The following is a 20,250-nucleotide window of genomic DNA, read 5'->3' on the forward strand; positions in this document are numbered from 1 at the left end:
TAGGACTATAAATATCAGATACAGATTTTCTGTGAAGCCATGTGTAAATCCTGTAGTGCAACAAGTACAGTGCACAGTTGAAGTTTTCTTGGTGGCCAATGCCCTGGTTATGTTTTCATACCATCACCCCTCCTTCTCTGGAGAAACATGGTAAATGATGTTTTCAGACTCCAGTGCAGTCAGTCTTTCTTTGGTTATAGCAATAGTGATAGTTAGCTTTTTAAATAATTGCCCTACCAAAGTTCAATTGGTAATCAGAGAGAGATGAGACAGAGCACTGGATTTGCTTTTCTCCATTTGGAAAGTCTTTTTCAGATGTTTCTGCTGTTCTCAGTAAAGACAGTATTTGCTGATTCAGGTTTGCTGAGAGCAGGCCAGGTTCACCGGTGTGTTCCAGCTGCTTTGCAGTACTCTGGCAATGCAAACCAGCTGCAGGTCTGGTTTAACTTAAGCCAGGTTTATGGCTGGTTTGCATCACTGGAGCAGTGTAAAGTACCTGAAGCATGCCAGCTAATCTGGCCTATTGGTGAACCATTATAAATGACTTGTTTTTCTTCATGTTCTTTACACGTGACTTTATTTATAGTTAAAGTCCATAGAAATTGAGTAGATTGTATCACTAAAAGACAGGTTTTGTGTTCTAAACTGAAGTCTATAAATTAGAGGGGTTTTTTTAAACCAGAGCTTTTTCTTAACTGAAATAAAATTATCAAATTACACATTGCTCCTCTGCACTTCTCTGTTTTGGATTTCTTTTAAGTTACACTAAGATTACAGTTGCCTGTTCTTATTATAAGATGAAATAATGATTAGTCTGAGATCTAAAAGAGTAGGCTTTGTAATGTTTTATTGTGCAAAATGTGGGCTCAGCTTTTATTCTAAATGCAGTAATTTTCCTCTAGTTTACTGAGAATGTTGCAGTATTTGTGTCATTATCAATATTGTCTGATTGAAAATATTTTGGAGATTCTGAGAGGAAGGAAATTAGCCAACTATGATTTTTCTTCTGTTTATAGTAAAATACATAACTGAAATCATAATCACCTACCTTGGATAGCAATGTGAGTGTTCAAAACATGCCACAAATGTTAATCATTAATTATATTAGTGCATGTGTAGTAATTTACTTTTTTTTCATAATCCAGCTCTTCCTCTGAGGCTCTTAGTTTTGAATGCACGATGTGTATTTTTAAACCTTATTACGCAACAGAAGAATGACAGAAGTGTCATTACAGCTACTCTGATCTACACTTTCTTCAGAACTCAGAATTTTTGCTCTTCATCTAGAAGCATTTCTGTGTAAAGATTATGGGATGATTTAAAAAGAAATATTTCTGGATAAACATTGGCATTCAAGGCAGAAATTTTATTCCTCTGGTTGGCTGTATATTGGCAGAAAACATGACAGAATTTGCAAAGTTTTTCTAGACTTTGAGGCAAAACACCAAAGAATTAATTACTGCCTCATATTAATTAAGATAACAATGCAAAACCCTTCATTAGAAGCATAGGAAAAGTTCTTCCTTGGTCCTTGGAGAGAATATTATATGCAAGCCCTGTTGTGTGGGTTGCAAGGTGTCACTGGAATTTATATGCATTACTTGTCTAATTGCAGTAAATGTAGCATGTCCAGATAGGTTTAAAAGTTGGATGGCTGTTTGTTACTTGCTGGAAATCACTTGAAACCTTGCTACTCAGAGGCAGCTGTTCACAGGTCCTTCACCTCTCCCCAGAGATAGCTGGAAGACTCTGTTGTTGGACCCTGTCTTTTATGGCAGAAGCAGTAAACATGACAGGTTGTTTGGGAGCCATCTGTTTTAAAATGGTTGCTGCTTTGTATGCAGTAATGAACTTGAGATCAGTTTTCTGTCTGTCTTCATAGTAACAGCCTTGTTTGGTGTCACAACAGGTGGAAGTTGATGGGATGAAACTAAACGTGACCAGCGAGTGGAACCTGGCTTCACCCTTATTGTCTGTCACCGTTGATGGCACTCAGAGGACTATACAGGTAAACTTACCAACGCTTCATTTGTAGAGCTGAGATAACCAGAAGCCTTTGGGTGTACAAATAATACTGATATGTGGGGTCTAAACATGCTGCATCATAAAAATTATGTGACGTTGGGCAAATAACATAATCTTGCTACTTTGAATACATCTAGAGCTTCAGTGGGGTGAACTTGTTTCAAAGTTACTTATCTAGAGATTTTAATATCTTTCTTTTAAAAAGAAGTTGTTTATTTTAGACAGAAATTTACCCAAATTTCTAGGATCTCTTTACATAATGGCTATGAGAAGATAGTTTCTTAATCACTTAAGAAATAAAGAATGAATTACTGTAAAAAAAAAAAAAAACCAAAACCAAAAACTAACCAAAACCCACGTGGAGTCCTGCAGTAAAATTATTGTCTTCCTTGTGCTTGGATCATGTGATTTTTCCACTTTTAGGCCTTTCCGGTTTGAAAGTTGCAAGACAGTGCATCTCCCATGTAACATTTTTTTTAATATGCTTTTATGAAATACGATTAGTTCCATGACTTGAGAAGGAAAACATCACAAACTTGTGTGGCTCTAAGAAAAGAGGACTAAAAAGATTGACGTAGTTGTATATTCTTTTCTTCTGACCACTAATGTGTTTGAAACCAACTCTAAAGAAAAGGGTGTAGCTTTAACTGCCTTGTAAATTTTTTGAAGGTAATGCCAGTCAGGACTTATATATCTGTTGACAAATCATTTATTTATAAATACCTATCGATCCTGGTAATAGTGAAAGGAGGAAAAAAAATTAAAATAACTTTTGGAGCTACTGAAAGTATTTTTCTATGTACAACATTATGTATTTCCTATGCATTTATCAGTGATACAGTGGTCAGCTTTCTGATAATTTACAGTGAAATGTGTGAATTTATTTTTTCATTTTCACTCCTGGTAAATTACCTAACTGGAATTATTATTTTTGCTTTGACTGATTTTAAAAGACTGCAGCCTGATGATAAAAAAATACCGTATCTTTCAAGATTAGTATTGACTGAAAGTGAAATTTTCATTATGTGCCCAAGTAAATTCTGGACTTAAGTTTTGTAGGTTTCTTGGAAGGTTAATGCCAGCTTCAGGGCTTGTATAGATCTAAAACAATTTTCTATTTTGAAGTGTATTTTTATATTTGGCTACTGGTTCATTTTGGTGCTATTTTATACTGTACGTTCCTAATTTTGAATAGGAAACAATACCGATGTATAAATATATAAAATCTGTCTAGGAGAAAAGCATTATATTTAGAATGGAGAACCGTATGCAGAAGGCCTCACTGCAAACTTATATAATAACTATATGGCTGGATACAGATCTCGGGGTATAACTAACAGTAGTAGGACCAGTTAACTAAAAGTGTAATATTTGAACTGACACATAAAATTAGTTTCAAAATTAACGATCGTGAGATCTGAACATGCGTTATTCTAGGAGCTGAGCCAGCAATAGTGTTACTTGCACTTCCTGAGTGTGGCCAAACTGTATGAAATATTGCAGGGCTAGCCACAGCAACAAGCAATGAGCTGGCTGCATGGTATCTATCCAACAGAATGTGGAATAAGCACATATGTTGTTTCTTTCTCAGATTTTATCTATAAGTCTTTGCTTTTAGCAAATAAACCCAGTAGCTTGAAAAGTTATTAATCTTTTAGTGTATCTATGTAAATTTATGGGAACCTTAAACTTGACCTCTGATATCTGCTCACTGGAATCTAAATTGGTTTTTTGGTTATATATTTCTGTAGACTTGCCCCACTGCAAGAACCAAATTAGACAAGTGTATTTCTGTAGGTCAATTTGTCTCCAAAAGCAATTGACCCCTGAGTCTTGAAGTATCTTCTTTCAGCAAGACTTAGCCCTAGAGCCATTTAAGCAACAAATATGGATAAATCGAATAATTCCAGCTGTGCTTTATTAATTTTCAGCCAATCTAATTTCTCTTCATAGTTGGTTTCATTCTTCTAAATTTGCTCAACCATACACGGTCTTTGTGAACATTGTATTTCTTTGAAGGTTTGATTTATGCACCTTTGGTTCGATCCTGCAGTCTGGCCCCAATCCAGCAAAGCACTTAAGCATACAAGCAGGAAATAAATAATTTTAAAATGTTTTGGTTTAAAATGTATTTATGTAAATTATAGTCTAGACATTGAAATTGTTGCATATCTGTCGCACGTTTAAAAATAAGTAATTAAGCATGCTGCTGTATTTCCACTCTTCAGCTGAAGGCTTAATGTGTATTAGAGCAAAGCAGAGCACCAACTCTGCCACAGAGTTAGGAAGGCCTGGGAGTTTAAAAAGCAGGTTTTCTAAGACTGTTTCTAGAGTACGGGACTTGGGAATACATCTGAGCGCCTGAGGAGAGGTATATGCCCTGGTCGCAGTCTGTCTGGGGCATATCAGGGCACAACTAGGATGCGTGGCAGCCCCCTCCCTCCCGCTTTTGTTTCCTTTGCGAGGAAGCCCATCTGTGAGTGGCAGATGGGCGCTGCGGAGTGCCTGGCGGGTCCCCAGGTGATAGAGGGACCAGAACCCTGGGGTATGCTGCAGGTCCGCTTAGCTGCAGCATAAGGGCTCTGAAGTCTTTGTGATGCTTTGGATTACTGTGAAATCCTTAGGGTGCTATACAAAATGATGGAGTAATGAGAACTTGGGATCACTTGAGCAAGAGATTTCTGAGATACAGTCTCCCGGGATAAGGGTGTGGGCAGACCCCATGGCATTTCTTGAAGCACACAGATTCTGTTTTGTTTTTTTTTTTTTTTTTTTTGTTATTGTTTTGGTAGTTCCTTGGCTAATTCCAGTTTCTTGTCATTTTTTCTACTTAGGACTAGACTCTACCTCTCATTTGGGAGGCTGAATTTAATGCGCTGTTCAGTGTAGGATTTTACTCACCAAGGAAATGAAAGTTTTGTGTGCAGAAATACTTTTCCAAAATGGTTTCCCCTACCTGTTTCCAAAGATGCTAGTAGCTCAGAATCTGAGTTACACCTAGCTATTGTGAATTAGGACTCTGCCTTTGCTGAAAATCAGAAAAATAACTATAGGCGTGTGGTTACAAGTCTTCCCGAGGATTCAAATTTGAAGGGATTGGCTGTTATTTAATTGAAAATAATATTTAAAATACGTTTATATATAAACCATGATTTTAATATCATATAGCCTTTCAGACAATATTTAGAGTAAAAATAAGAAAATAAATGAAGTGCTTAATGATTCCCATGACGAGTGAGTGGAAAAGAGGAGGTTGGATGAGTTGTGGAAAAGAACCATAAGAACTCCAGTGGAAACTGGAAGGGAGAATGGTGCTTCAGAATGGTACCCTGGAAAGTAAGGACAGTTGGAAGAAAGGCAGCAGGCATATTTTGGGACAATGAGGGCATTTCTATCCTTCTCTCTCTGCTCCCATATACAGGTGAGCTGGATTTCAGTGAGCACTGTGCTTGCAGAAGTCACAGTCTGTGACCTCTTCTCTCTCCCTGTGCATATGAACTGGGAAGCAGGTGGAAGGAGAGAAGAGAGGAGTAAATTGCCTTTTCCATGGAGCTGAACATCTCCTTTTATGCCCTCATGTGAACCAGAATCTGAGGGGATCTCAAGATAAATCAATGAATCCGTGAAGTCCAGCAGATGGACTTGAACCTAACTGGAAGTCTGACCTTACTACAGTCGGGTTGCAAGTAGGTGCCTCCTGCTGGGACACTGTGGAGGAAGATCTGCAGAGAGAGCAGGTTGCCCAAGAATAAAATGCATGTAGGAGATCCACAAGTCCTCTCTGCATTGGCACTACTTGTGTTTGGGCAAGTTCTCAAAAACCACCCCACCAACCATTCAAATTCTGAGACTGCTCTGTAGCAACACCACATGGACAATTTGTATAACTTATTAGTGCTGTTAAATGCTCTGCTTTCATTGATCCCATCAGCAAACGCTCAACCCACCCTTATATATACCATTTATTTGCAGACGGTTCCCTATAGCAAAAGGATTCTGAGCTGGAATAAATTATTCATCACAATCTTTTGCCAGTACTTTTGCACCTCTTCGTCATATCATATGCAGTCAGCCTTTCCCCTGGCATATTGTTGGCCCACACTGATTTCACAGCTCTGCTAGCTTGCTGTAATGAAACCTCCCACCCTCTAAAGGTAGTGCAGGAATTCTGCCTGGAGCCTGGAAAACTCTTGGTGACTTTTGGCAGCATCAGCAAAGCAATTTTACAAAGGCACTGGTGATGCCTTCTCTTTGTATTTTCTGGCTTTCAGAGGATTGCTCTCTGCTGAACTGGAGCTGTGTAGGACGTAGACAGAACTCAACTGGACAAGGTCCTGAGCAGCTCAGTATTACTTTGACATTAGCCTTGATTAGAACAGGTAGTATGACTACCTGATTTCCAGAGGTCCCTTCCAGCCTAACTGTTCCGTGACTCTGTTAGACATCCCAAACTCTACATCAGTCACAGCAAGGTGTAATTAAGAGAGTAATGGAGTTACTAACAAGAACATGATCCTGTAAAGCTGAAATCATCACTCTCAAACTTCAGGTGTTTTTATGAATGAAATAGATGAAGATTTACCACTGGAGTTTTCTCTTCTTAGCGTTATTGGGAATTCAGTGATGGCATCACTTATTATTTTTTCATCTAATTTATTTATTGCATCAATAATTGCAGCAGGAGGAGTATATTCTACATCCTGGGATATTGACAAATTTATGTGCTTCTCAGATACAATGTTTCTTTTGATTATTATTTTGGTCTATAATAACAGAAAAAATGAAAATGCTGTAGGTTATGAAGCCTTTGTTGCTGGGAAATGTCTGACATTCTGGGAAATGTCTGACAGGAGAACAAAGCCTATGCCCAAGTATTCATTTCCTTCACCTTGTGGAGACTTTTTTCAAACATGTAATTTTTTTAAAGAAAAACTGCCTACATATATATATATTTATATTTTTACTGTTTTCAGATCTCAGATGTAATCTGTGATAATGATATATTATATAGGTTTCAGGTCTAAAGTACCATTACTTAAGCGCTCTCATTTTCTTAAACCCTGAAAATGATTTTGGGGAGCTTTAGTGAGCAGTGTATATTAAGACTGCTCAATTCTTTAGTGCTGTGCAATTACTGCACACGCTCTGCTGTTGTCATTTACCCATGATTTCAGAATTAGTTTTGCTGGGTTGTCTCTAAAAGAGGGACACTCAACGATTTGCAAACAGGGACAGACATTTGGCTATACTATATCCAAGTAGCTATACTGTTGGGTAAAGAAAAGCCAGAGTGTGAGCCCCAGCACTGGATTCCTGATGGCTCGTGTTGATTAATTGGTAGCTCACTCCCTGGCTTTGTTTCAGCCTGTTCCAGTTATGGCTGACCAAAATAAATCTGGTACGGGTTTATGCCATGCTGTATAGGCCTAAGCAGTGGGGCTGATAGTCATTGCCACTTGGCTTTGGGACCAGGCATGAGTCCATGGCCCTCTTTTATTTAGCAGTATAGCAACACAGGCTGCCTGTGTTTTCCTGTTTGCTCATCCAGCCACGGACATCTTGAGAAAATGGAGCTCAGCCTTGAAACTTAAAAAATGACCAGTGGATATGATCCAGAGAAGCTGATCTTTATTGTCTCACTTGACTCTCTTATCATTTGAGACAAGTACAAATAAGCTTTCAAATATCCCAGGTAAAAGACAAATACTGTGGCATACAGTGTAGCATACCTTGCTGTGCTTCAGGCTTTTGTATTTTTTGCAAAATATTAATATGTGTTGGTGAGGTCACTGTTACTGTTGTTACTTCTTTCCCTGCAGTTGCATAAAGAGAATGATAGATTTTTGGCAGGTTGCTTATTGCAGCCTTATCATTGCCTAATAAATACGGTGGCAGTGTCCTTTAGCTTTATATGAATCCCTCATAGTCCCTGTGTTAGAAGAGAGCGTGAGCAGTTGGTCCCGATCCACTGTGTCCATGCTGCCTGTATCCTCATCCTCACTCTGTTGTCTCTTTTCAGTGCTGCGCAGACCAGAACTGTGCTCAGTGTTAAAAGCATGGGCAAAACTTAGAGTTCTACTATAAGTTAATAGTGTTCACTGTTTTGTTATTTGTTCTCATTACTAATTTCAAATATTTCCTTTGGCTTTTTTAATCAAAACCAGAGAGCTCATGTTCTTATTGAATTATCACTTCTGGTTGGTAACAGCTGGGGTGGGCAAGGAAAGAAAGATAAGCTCTTGGCAAGGAGGTTTTTGCCAGGAAACTCTGAAGCTCTGCATCATTCTAGAGCACAGATATCCATGTCCTGGTGTCACCCTTGCAAACAGTGTACCTGTTCTTGTGGGTGGAGGTGGATCCTTCCTGAGGACCAGACACAGAAACAGAGAAAAGTCATAGAAGAAATTCTGAAGCTTCCTCATCATGCATGATTCAATGCATATCTCATAGGTATACTTGGAGAGACCCAAGTGATCGGCCTTAGATAATTATTAGATAATTCAATTTGTTGAGTTTGTGACAGATTCTCTACAAGAAAGCTAGTGATTGTAGCACTTGGATTTCATTCTTTGATCATGGGTGGTCTAAGGAAGGACTGAGACTTCCTTTATTTCCAAAGGTTGTAAGGAAAGGGAAGGTTTATTAAAACTGGCCTTTTTGGTGCTGTTTGCTGTAATTGTTAATGATCCATATTAAAACAAACATTACTATTATGGCTCATTAACATGGGCATTTGCCAAAATTGTTAAAATTACTACTTTTTAAAATGAACCCTGAATATACTTATAGCCTATGCAACAGCAGTATGACCAGCTCCTGAGACATGAAGCCTTTAAAAATATCAGATATCCTTTACTGTCGTACCACAGTATTTGTATTAATGTCTGCTTTAAATATCAAGTACTCAAATCTCTTGAGCAGTCTGCAATTTGTGTGAAATCGGTTTAACTGAAGGCTGACTCTGCACTCTTGTCCATGGTTCGAATGGAGAATGTGTGAAAGGAAGGGGAGAATTCCAGGAAATAAAAGATCATGAAATCACAGATTACTGCTGCCTTTTTTTTTCTTTTACTTCAATTGAGCAGCAGAAGCAAAACACACACCACCACTGTTACTGATTCTTTCCTGACATTTTTTTTTTTATTATTATTCATTTGGGAAAGAAATGAGTGATCAGTTGCTATGCTAAATCAATCCCTCTGGAATTTATTGTTTGCTTTTCAGAGAGAGGTCTTCCACAATAAAACTCTATCTACAAACAACAAACTTCTCCCCTTCTTTAACCTAATGGCATTAGTTATATCCTGTGCTCAAGGGTTTAATCAAATAACGTTAGTTGTCACATATGCCATATTTTTTTCCAAAGGAACTATAAATTTTAATGACAGATAATATTCAGGATGAATAAATATAAGGATTCTGTATGTGTCCAAAGACCAAAGCATTGTATTCAGTTGTTGACAGACATTGCAGTTTTATGGTATCTAAACCCTGAAAGACGAGGAATGTTTCTCTTGAACATGGTAACACCTTCAGAGAGCAAATGGGAAGGAAGAGGAGTGGCATCAAAGGGTGAGAAAGGACTATGGATCCCGCAAAGAATCTCTCTCAGAGCAGTTGTAAACATGAGATCTAGAATCATATTGCAGCGTATTACATGTACACTGTCCCCCTATAAGAGCAAAACATACTACAGCATGTCAAAAGAGAGATAAAGTTTCTGAAAGTTTCAGTGATTTTGTGATTTAATGTCATAACAGCAAAAATTTAGAAGTTCACAGGGAGGACTAAACTCTTCATTATCATAAATAATTGTAAATAACTGGAAACGTTAGGCTGGAGTAAATGTCCTTTAGATTCATTCTTTACCAACACCAAATAAACAGTCTTTCCTGTGGGTTTTTTTTTTTGGTGTTTTGCTTGTTTGTTTTACAGCCTCTCATCTACTCCTTTATGACACCTACCTACCTCAGTGTTAAAGGAGCACATGGACATGCTTGGAGGGCACTCTATGTATATGTGATAGCAAGACTGCAGTGGTATTAATATTAAATATTTGCACGTCTAAAGCTTGGCAAAAAGAAGTAACAAGTGACATTAACATTGGTTATTACCTAAAGAAATATTAAGAAGGATCTGTGTTTCCATTTTTCTGTTTATGGGAGGACACAAATTCCTAAGCCATCTACTGTAGTTAAGTCCCAGGCATGAAGAGAACAGTTCTTTTAAAAGTAGTAACACAGTGCCTCAATCTCTTAGAAACTGTACTTGCACCTTTATCTGTGTGGATTGATGCCATCAAAGCCATTAACTCCATGTTTAACACCCATATTTGTACTGTTTGGGAATAGATTTCATTTGGTCCCTGGGAAAGGCCTGAGGTACGGGTGCCAGGAGAGGCCGGTATCTCAATTATCCTGGCAGGATTCCTTTTAAAGGGCAAGACTACCTCAGCACAGTACCATTTATGCCTGTCCTAGACACCTTTCACATGTCAAAACACTTCAGACACATCAGAACTTGATCATCTTGTTCCTCACTGAGTGACTGCTGCCTTGGTAAGAACCTGAAGAATGTGGATGTGCCTGCGGAAGAACAGCTCACCGAGGCTTCATTTGCTATAGTGTGGTCTAAACCGGGTAAAGGCTATGGGTAGAGCAAGGCACAAAATTGGGCTGTTTCCATCTGTGGTTTAATGCATTAAGGGGAGGAAATGATGGCACTGCCAGTGGAGAACACTAAATTGTGACAAAAGTAGAGTGGTCCCCCTAAGCGGAAAGGCTCGTGGTGGGACACGAGTCTGAACGTACAGTGCAATGTGGGCAGTCTCCAGCGTCCTGGAAGGCTTGGTCACACTGCTAATCTGGGCTCAAATCCCTAGGCTGGGATTTTGCACAGTGGAAAGGGAGTGCCGAAATGGAGTTCTGCTTTCTGCAAAGGTTCCAGGAGGAGAGGGGGAAGGTGGCTGGTAAAGCCAAACCAATCCTCACGTTTTGACAAGAAGATGGCTTCATGGTTGCACAGCTGCTTCTACAGCTTTCTCCTCCTCTCTGACTCAACCGTGGGACTCCAAAGAGGGGAGTGACATAGGTGAGTGATGGAGCTTTCCAGATGTCCGAGCACCCTCAAGTACACAAAATCTCATAGGTTAGGTACTAGCAGATGATTCTTCTATAATTTTACAAGGTAAAATACTGTGTTTTTTCCCCCGACTTCCCCATTGTGGGAATAATTATTTTTTTTTTAATTAAACCTGTCTGGGGGTGATTCTGGCCTGTAATTTGCTAGGTTGAATTTTCAAGTATTTATAAATAATTATTATCCAAAAAGTGGATTATAATTATAAATAAATATTTATTTTATAATGCAATTATCATTAAATATAATTATAAATATAATTATAAATAAATAATTATTTTCCAAACAGTGGATATCATTCTCCATTTGAAATTCATGGCGTAAGATGTTCAGACTTTCTGGTAGTGGGCAGTTGAAATGAAGCAATAGGGGCTGCAAGAACTGCATTCTGAAAAACTATGCTGGGAAACTACACCGTGTTTCGTTCAAAATTTTATCTATATCTATAGGCTTTCTGGGCTTGTTATTTTTTTTTTTTTTGTTCTGTATAGTCTTATACATATTATCTGACTGTTAATGTAGTTTTGCCATGGCTTGAAAAAGTTGCAAAAAATGTTGGCCAAGTGACAATCTGTGCATTTTCTGTAACAAATGGTCTCCAGCTTTATGTTCAACAAATAAAGGTGGTGTGTAGTAGTTTAAGATAAATGTGTTTGAGAAACTTAAATATATTATTTCCTTTGCCAGTTCATATTAGTTTTGACTTTACACATTACTTTTAAATTTGGAAGAAAAGCAAAAAAATTGCTTTTGGTCTAGTGGAGTTTCTTTGTTTTGGTATCTTTCCTACCCTGCAGCTGCTCCTCTCCAGTGGCTTGGAGAGCCCAGGATACCAGAAGATTTGTGGAAAATACTCTCAGATCTTGTTGTTGTCTAATAATGCATATGTCAGTTTAGACTCTCTTTCAATAATATATATTTTATGTTTGGCTGAGCTTCTTTATCCTTCTTCATGTAAAGGTTGTTATCATTTTTATCTGCAAGTGCTCATCCACTGCAGGCTTAATGCAAAGCTGATTGTAACCCTACTGCATCTTACGATGAATAGATCATTGATACCCAACTAAGTGGAAATAATTTTCTATGGCAAAGCAGAAGAATTTAAAGTCATATCACACTAACCTCTGGTAATTTACTGGGATTTACAGATTAAAATGATTGTTTGTGAAATGACTGTGGTATAGCATACACTTTAGATAGATGAGGAAAATCGAACACATTTTGTATGATTGTATACACTTGTCTATTTTTACATGTGTGCATAAGCATTTTGTTTGTATATACATAGCATATGCAGTATAGCTTACTGTAACCTGTGTAAAAATACATATAATATTTATGTAACACACACGTTTGACAGCTTTGAGACTGCAGATGGGTTTTTGGAAGTTGTGATTATTTTTTTTTTCAGCTTTGATTTAGCTTATTACTTTCTCATAAGGAAAAGAAATATACTTTTAACTCATGCTAATTAAGTTAGTCTGAAGCTCTATCAGTTGAATCAACCAGAAGAACATTGGTTAAGTCTAGGATCACGTAATTGATGCTAACAATGTAATTTTACTGCATTGGCAGGTAAACACACAGTGTTGTTTTGTCTTTGTTCCATTGGTAGACTTCCCTTGCTTTTTTGTGTAAACCTCCTAGTAAATAATTTGCAATTTATTAGGAAAACAATGACAATGCATATAATTAGCTATTCTCTTTTGTTACCTCTATTTGATTACTTTCCTGCTATCACATGCAATATGAAACCATCTATTATGAGGTATAGAATATGTAAATATCTAACTTTACAAGAGAAACTGGAGACCGGTCTTTTTTCTAAAGAGATGGAAAATAAAAGAATAATTGTTAACCATGTCCTTTCATTTTCTTGAAAACATCAATTACATTTACAAATCCTAGAAACACAAGCCCACCAGTGGAACAGAAATAACTCCTTTCAATATGCTTCAAAAAATCTAATCACATCTAACAGCTGAAATTTATTTACAACTGTAATTTGAAACATTAATTATGATAATGTGCTGACTTCTTTTGTAACATGGTTCTCAAAAGCCTGTCAGTTCTCTTTGGTCTTGATGTAGCATATGTTTTGTGACTTGGAGAATTTATCTACCTTCTTTTTTATTTTTATTTTTTGAAATATACCCAGAAGAGAAATTTATTTTTCTCCTCTGTTTGTCACCTTCCCCATTATTTCTGCCCCCTCCCCCCCCCCAATGGCTGTTAATTTAAGAGATGGATTTGAGTGCTTATACTGAGTCTTAATGCTATCGACAACTGAATTTATTGCTTTGTATTTTGGACACAGCAGACAGTAGCAGTGAGAATTTACTATACTGTGATACCAGTGCACTTCAACAGCATCAGAGCAGGAAAAAGCTTTTTATATCTTTGTCTTGTCTTGAGACTATGGCTTTAGAAGGTGCCTTCTTGATATACATATGTATTTGGCTTTTTTAAATTGGTTATTAAATTATTTTTGAAACAGCTTGGTTATTGCTATGCTAGCTTATTTAGTTGTGAGTAAAGAGAATCTGTGTGAGGAAATACTTTAAGGATTTGGTTTTCATTTGTGAAAAATAAGATAAGTTGTCAAGATACCTGCCTTTACTTTGAAAGCCTTTAAAGAAAATGACAAAAGGGCTTTATTTTTCTTTTGCCTCTTTTTTTTTTTTTTTTCTTTTTTTTTGGTGTGTGTGTGTGTTTTGTTTTGTTTTTTGAGTTGTGTTTTTCTGTGTGACGGGGAGATTAGCCAAAAAAATGGAATTTTTATTAGGACATGAAAAGGTCTCTAATGACCCTTGAAAGCGGACAAAAGGGTAGCACAATAAGTGACAGAACTCTAACGAGGGTGGAGGGCATTCCAGGAAAAAAAGAAATTAAATCCTTTAATTTTTTTCGGCTTGCCATTTTCTGACAGCTTATCAAGTGGTTAGGACTTGTTTGTTTTGGCATGTGGTTCATTCATTGTAGGCAGCGGGTACTTTGTTCTTCTTTGTGGTTTCCAAAACCTGATTGTGTTTATCCTAGACTGTGGGAAAAGTGTATATTCCTGTTTCCTTTATAAAAGTAAACGTCAGGTTTTGTATGAAATTTTATTTCCCATATTTTCCATTCCATTAATCATTATTGTTGAAATATGTCAGGCTTTGGCACATCATCCTTTGTTTTCATATGATCGTACAGATTGCAGTGTCAGTGTGTGACCTGTTAAGTCAAAAAATAAGCATATCTGGGCTGTAGTAATTATTACTTCATAAAGTGTAGCTGAGGAACATGCACCGTTATTGCATAGAGGGACCAGGATTTAATTTATCGCTATTAAAATTTTTTGGGGGGGCTATCTAGCTATTGTTGTATAACACTTTCTCGCTTAAGGCTAGAGAATACAAGACTAAAGGGAGCTGTGATAATGGCTCCTCACATATGTGTAGGTAGCTGTAAAAAGAAAGGGAATAATCTGTGTTTCCTGTCTGTGATGAAAAAGAGGAGAATTAATGTGCTGCAGTTACAGTAAGGGTTATTCTACTCAGATATTAGGAACAAATTTCCTGATGATAAGGATGCTGAACACTGAGATAAATTAGTTAAGGAGACTGTGATATCTTTGCAATTGGAAGATTTTAAGAATGGGTTAGACACACATTCTTTGGGAGTGACACAGGTGTGTTTTGATTCTGCCAAGAGTACTAGACTAGAAGATCTCTCAAGATGATTTGCAGCCCTATTCCCAGACCTTGTTGACTTTAAAATGCTGAAGACCTCCATGGAGCTCTTTGTTTGCAATTTATATTCACCTTCTCAAATCTGTGTTTCTGTATTTGTATGTACGCCTGGCATTGTGAAAGTATTAGGGCTGTGTTCTGTGACTAGGGCCCTGATTTTGAGTCTATACGTGCCATAATTTAACAGCAGGAAGAAAAAAGGAGAAAAAACTTCTCACGTTGGAGGAGATGATTCACACGAAGAAAGAATTCTTTGCATTTTGCATATTTAGATTATGGATAATACTGTGTTAAATCAATAACATATTTTCTTTGCATTGTCTTGTGGCTTACTGACAATGTAATATTTGAAGACTGTTTAATAACTTCAATCAACTCTTGAACCACAGTAGGTGACCAGACATTTCATAAGGTCATTTTTTTTTTTTTCTGTTTTCAAAGTAACATCATTGGAGGTTTGCATTTTAAAAAGAGATTAAAATGTCTCTCATTAGGAGAGAATGAAGATAATACTAAATGTAACAGGAATACAGAATCACAGATGTTTAGAGATGGCAGAAGCCTCATTATTCATGACATTCATCTTTTTGCAAGCCCAAGGTTGTTCTGTGTTGTACTTGGCCATATTTGTTTTCATTGCTCTTCAAAAATAAATTTTATTGAGTTGACTGAAATGAAACCAGAATTTGATCTGAAGTATGAATTCGACTTCTAGTACTGAAACTGTTGAAGGAAATGGTTTTATCTGTTTTATAGATTTATGTGTTCAGTATTCAATTAGTTTTGATTATTTTACAGTAATGTGACACACAGAAAATGGAATTACTTCAAATTCCGAAGATGCTTCTAATCAGTTTTTACATCTGTTTTTTTTTCAGCGACTTTCTCGGAATGCCTCTGGAGATACAAGCATTCAGTTTCTAGGCACAGTGGTAAGTATGTATAACTATTGTCAAGAGTTGTTGGTAGAAGAATATGATGTAAACAAAAAAATAAGTAAATTACACTGGCAGCACATTTACTCTTGTATTATGTGTAACTACTCTGAGCTTAACAGGTGAATTTAGGCAGATTTCTGAAGCTGACTTCTAAGTCGCAGTGCACAGTATCTGCATTCAACATTTCAATTGATTCAAGTCTGCCTCTATTTCATTTACAAGGGGTTTAAGAGTAACTGGTTGTAGATTTGTAAGCTTATTGCAACATACTCAGGTTTGATCTACATCAGGATCAAACCCACTCTTCCCCACCACCTCAACTTTGTGCTCTCTGTTGCTTCAATGTGCCACATAACCTCACATCCCAGAGGGGAGTCAGTAACTGTCTTATGAAAAGACTGTTTAGTAAAGAAAAGTGGTCTGTCCTTTTCTCAGTCTAACCAAATGTGATAGCTCTGTAGTTCTTCCAGATTTCATTTGTTGAAGAGAAGTATGCTTAAAATCCAAATCAGATTTTATACCATTAGACAGAATTTACTCAATAAAATAGATTTTTTTCATCTGCTATTATCTGGAGCAGTCATGTATAATATAGAAACTAGTTTTGTCCTAGGTGACAGATGCTTATAAACGTATATGTGGTTGAAGTAGCTTCCAATTCCATGATTTGCATGATTAAAATACAGTCATTGAATTTTTCTGAGTACTGTATGCACCTTAAAATAGTTCTGAAAATGAAATAAAATTGAAGTGTCTTCTAAAGTAAGTTGTCCAGATTGCTGCCAACAAGTTTCCCTATAGTGACATTAACAGTGAAAAGCCTGAGAATGAAATGTTCCCTTTAGAATTTAGTTCTAACATCTCTGTCCACTGCATGCTTTGAAGAAAAGTAGATCAAGATTGCATATGATAATGCTTTCATTCTACTTACTTGTGATTAGTTCTTCTACAAGTCCTATGAAGCCATTTTTTGGGAGGTATAACATGGTAAGAGTAAACTTAACAAGAATACCTGTAGATTTGCATGTTGTTTTTTAGAGATGAAAAGTTCAAAATATTTTTTGCTTCTATAAATATATATCTGTATATGCATATACATTTACTTGTCTTATTCAATATCAAGCAGAGTGGCAGTTACAAATAAGACATAAAATAAAAATTTTGTTCTGCACTTTTGTGCTTGTAATGATGCTTCAGCTCTGGAGTTGCATCCTGCATATGTGAGATTGCTGCTAGCTGACTGATCTGATAGTCTTTGTGTGAGAAGAAAATAATTACTCCAAGTAGATAAGATATAAACACAGATGCAACTTGATAAGAAAATACTGAAAAGATTTTAATCAATCCCTTGTGAGTGCTGTAGTAGAGAAAATTCTGATTAAGTGTGTATTTAGCGACATTAAAAATTAAATTTGTTCTTAAATTAGAGATGAAAACATTTTGTATTCATATGTTAGAAGTGCCTCAGAGTCTCACTTACAGACTAGAACTCTTGTGCTGGGCCTTGTGCAACAACAAAAGAAGACAAAAGAGGGTACAGTATTGATGTGCTTTTAGCTTTGAAAAATTGATGACGCAACAGCTAATGGTTTGTAATGTATATCAGATGTTACTGACTAGCTCATGTGTGTTTATTGGATCCTAGTTATTTTGGGAAATCAAGTATGTGATTACAGCTAAAATTCTCAAGAGGACTAAACAGAAAAGCCTGTATGTAGTACTCTATCCACGATTTTTTATTTCATATAAATTACGCACATATCTTGCTGATCAAACCCAGAGACAGAACTTCAGTGAGCAGGGTAGAGAAGCAATAATGAAGTCCTCTATCCAGGTTTTGCTCCAATACCAGTTTTTCCACTGAATCCAAGCCAGAGTCTACACTTGGGTTCCTGTCAGTTCCTTTAGCCTACTGTCTTTCTTTCCCTAAGTCGCTTTATTTAATTTGTCTTTCGCTCCTTTAACATCCTTGTACTTTTCTGATTTCAATTTAACACACTCAGATTAGGTAATGGTGGGGAAGGGTGGGTTTTCCTTATAATGATATCCCCTACACCTGTGGATACACAGTCTATATATGTGTACCTGCATGTGTATGTGTACAGATATTTATTTCTTTTGAACATTCACATTTGTGTATCATCTTAATGAAGGTCCTAGGAATACATTTTGGGCTCACCATTACATGTTTCTTACTAAACCTTTGCTGACATGAAAGTGCTCTGAAGACAGTAAGTGTTTGACATGAGTATTTGGCAGTGGGAAACTCTTCATTGCTCATTATTATTGTAATGTATTGTTATCAATGTAATAAACAGCTTGTGAAATTACTGCTCTGCTCTTTTTTTTCATAGTAGAAAACGTTAGGGATAGCTTTGAGCATTCTGTGTTACTTTTGATGGGGGCAAATGTTGATGGCACTTCAGTGGTGGCAGGCAGTGTGGTGCTACTGACTGTACACACCACTGACCTGTGCATCAGAACATATTTTTAGAACCAGCTGACCACGAGCACAGCTCCCTGGCTTGTCAGGAGGGAATCAGCTTCAGTAAATGGCTTCACTTGATTTTTTTTGACGTTGGACGGTAGGAACAATTCTGCCACTGTTTTTTGATAAAACAAGCCCCTGCTTCAGGAAGCCAGCTGACACTCTGAGGAGAAGTGAAAGGTACGCTTCTTTATTAGAAACATCCTTGCTGTCCCAATTAGCTAGGTGAAGGGCAGAGAAAACTACAGTGCAGCAGTAAGACAACAGTTTTAATATGAATTCTGCTGCATAACATATGGTAAACATGTGGACAGTAGGACAAATGTTTCTGTTAGTGTAGCAGCATACAGGAAAAATAATATTGCTTTCCCCAGTGAAATCATAGCCTTGAGTGCACACTGTTAGCATCATTTGGGGGTCTACATAGATTTATAATAATATTTCTATTTGTTTCTGATCATGAGTAGAAATTCTTTGCTACTTGAGCATTTCTCTTCAAATTGTGTGGCATTAGATAGCTTGTTTTCTTCAAATTGATTTTTGGTAGCAGGTTATGAGTCTCAGATCTAATGTGACACTCGTGCTATTTGAGGATGTACAAGAATGTTTCTGCCTGAGAAGCAAGCAGCTTTTAGCTGTAAGAAATAGTTGTTGAATAGGAAGTTACACTGATTTGGTTTCACTTTCTCGGGATGATAAAATTTTGAGTCCTGATTCAATTATTTCAGAACAGATCATGGGTTATTGCTGTAATTTAAATTTTGCATGAGTTTTTACTCATTGTTCCTTTCTGATAAACGTGGCTAGATAGCATGTGCTGATGGAGGGCTGCTATTCTGCTGATTTATGCTAGAATTATTCACATAGTGTATTTATTAATAGCATTACCATAACACTAAGGAATCTTATCGTGCTATATATTGCACAAAGACAAATGAAACAAGGCAATACCTGCTTCAGATTGATGTCCAAAACCATGCCCGAAACAAGAAGGCAGTCCTTTATGGGTTGTCTCCTCTGTGTAGTCAGCTCACAGAAGTAGGTTTGTAACAAATTTAGAATCATTTAGGTTGGAAAAGACCTTTAAGATTGTGTCCAACCACTGACCTAACACTGCCAAGTCCACTACTAAACCATGTCCCTAAGTGCTATCTCTACACGTCTTTTAAATCCCTCCAGGGATGGTGACTCAGCCACTTCCCTGGGCAGCCTGTTCCAGAGCTTGACAACTTTTTCAGTGAAGAAATTTTTCCTTATATCCAGTTTAAACCTCCCCTTGTGCAACCTAAGGCCATTTCTTCTTGTCCTATTGCTTGTTACTTGGGAGAAGAGACCGACACCCACCTCGCTACAACCTCCTTTCAGGCAGTTGTAGAGAACGAGAAGGTCTCCTCTCAGCCTCCTTTTCTCCAGGCTGAACAACCCCAGTTCCCTCAGCTGCTCCTCATAAGACTTGTTCTGTAGACATAAAGATCTATGGAGGAATACTGAAGTCTATACACAGAGCTTCTGCTTCAGCCTCTGAAGTTCAAAAGCCTATATGTTTGAGTAGTATTTTCAGAGGACCAAAGTCCACCGTTCATGCTTCTCTTTCTAGTTAGCCTCCAGTTTCTGTCTTGTGTCTTTGTTCTACCTTCTGTTCTCGTATGTGAGTAATGTGTTTTGCTGGCCCACTGATGGCCCCAATCATTTGCTGCTTATTCACACCTCTGTCAGCTAGACTTCAGCAATGAAATATGTCTGGGTGGGCAGCCCAGCTGCAAGTATTTAGAGAATTACAGATTATTACGGAAGCAATAAACTCATTCTATACTTTGTGTGATGGCCTCTGTATAGAATTTCAAATAAAGAAATACTGTCTGTATGCTCAGATAGTGAGTGGCCTGGCTCCATCACGTTCGTAATATCATTGTCAGCTTTGGGCTGC

General features: G+C 37.3%; 1 protein-coding gene across 2 annotated transcripts in view; it reads left to right on the top strand.

Moving 5' to 3' along the window:
- PCCA (propionyl-CoA carboxylase subunit alpha) overlaps positions 1–20,250 on the top strand; it is a 304,978-nt gene that overhangs the window by 225,256 nt on the left and 59,472 nt on the right. For both annotated transcript variants that reach the window (XM_042805848.1, XM_042805846.1), the window contains 2 exons: positions 1,910–2,008; positions 15,776–15,829. In XM_042805848.1, the coding sequence (XP_042661782.1) occupies positions 1,910–2,008; positions 15,776–15,829 (153 nt within the window). The remainder of the gene's footprint in view (positions 1–1,909; positions 2,009–15,775; positions 15,830–20,250) is intronic.

Source organism: Tyto alba, unplaced genomic scaffold, assembly GCF_018691265.1.
Source record: "Tyto alba isolate M040663 unplaced genomic scaffold, T.alba_DEE_v4.0 Super-Scaffold_45, whole genome shotgun sequence".
Lineage (NCBI taxonomy): Eukaryota > Metazoa > Chordata > Aves > Strigiformes > Tytonidae > Tyto > Tyto alba.